Source organism: Pterocles gutturalis, unplaced genomic scaffold (assembly GCF_000699245.1).
Source record: "Pterocles gutturalis isolate BGI_N339 unplaced genomic scaffold, ASM69924v1 scaffold12631, whole genome shotgun sequence".
NCBI classification, from domain to species: domain Eukaryota; kingdom Metazoa; phylum Chordata; class Aves; order Pterocliformes; family Pteroclidae; genus Pterocles; species Pterocles gutturalis.
The window spans coordinates 6,490-6,759 of NW_010103147.1; the positions used below are offsets into that span (position 1 = coordinate 6,490).

A 270-nucleotide genomic window follows, 5' to 3' on the forward strand; every position below is an offset into this window, starting at 1 on the left:
TCGACCTCAGCGAGTTCATGAACCCCTCACCCTACACTGTGCCTCAGGTAACAGCCAGGGACCCCTCCGCCCCCCCAGCATCCCGGGGGTCATGGGTGGGCGATGGGTGCCCACGCAGCCCGGGTCTGCCTTGCAGGAGGCATCGCTCCCGCGGGTGTTCAAGCTCTTCCGCGCCTTGGGACTGCGGCACTTGGTGGTCGTGGACAATCGCAATGAGGTGAGTCCCTGCTCGCTGGGTGTGGGCAGCCTGGGGTCCTCCGGGGGGGCGGA

The 270-nt window shown here is 67.8% G+C and overlaps 1 protein-coding gene across 1 annotated transcript in view; it reads left to right on the forward strand.

Moving 5' to 3' along the window:
• The window catches only part of CLCN7 (chloride channel, voltage-sensitive 7), a gene marked incomplete at both ends in the record, with an annotated part of 6,615 nt that extends 6,398 nt beyond the window's left edge, over positions 1 to 217 (forward strand). The window contains 2 exons of the mRNA XM_010086592.1: positions 3 to 47; positions 137 to 217. Of these exons, the coding sequence (XP_010084894.1) occupies positions 3 to 47; positions 137 to 217 (126 nt within the window). The remainder of the gene's footprint in view (positions 1 to 2; positions 48 to 136) is intronic.
• Between the last annotated feature and the right edge of the window lie 53 nt (positions 218 to 270).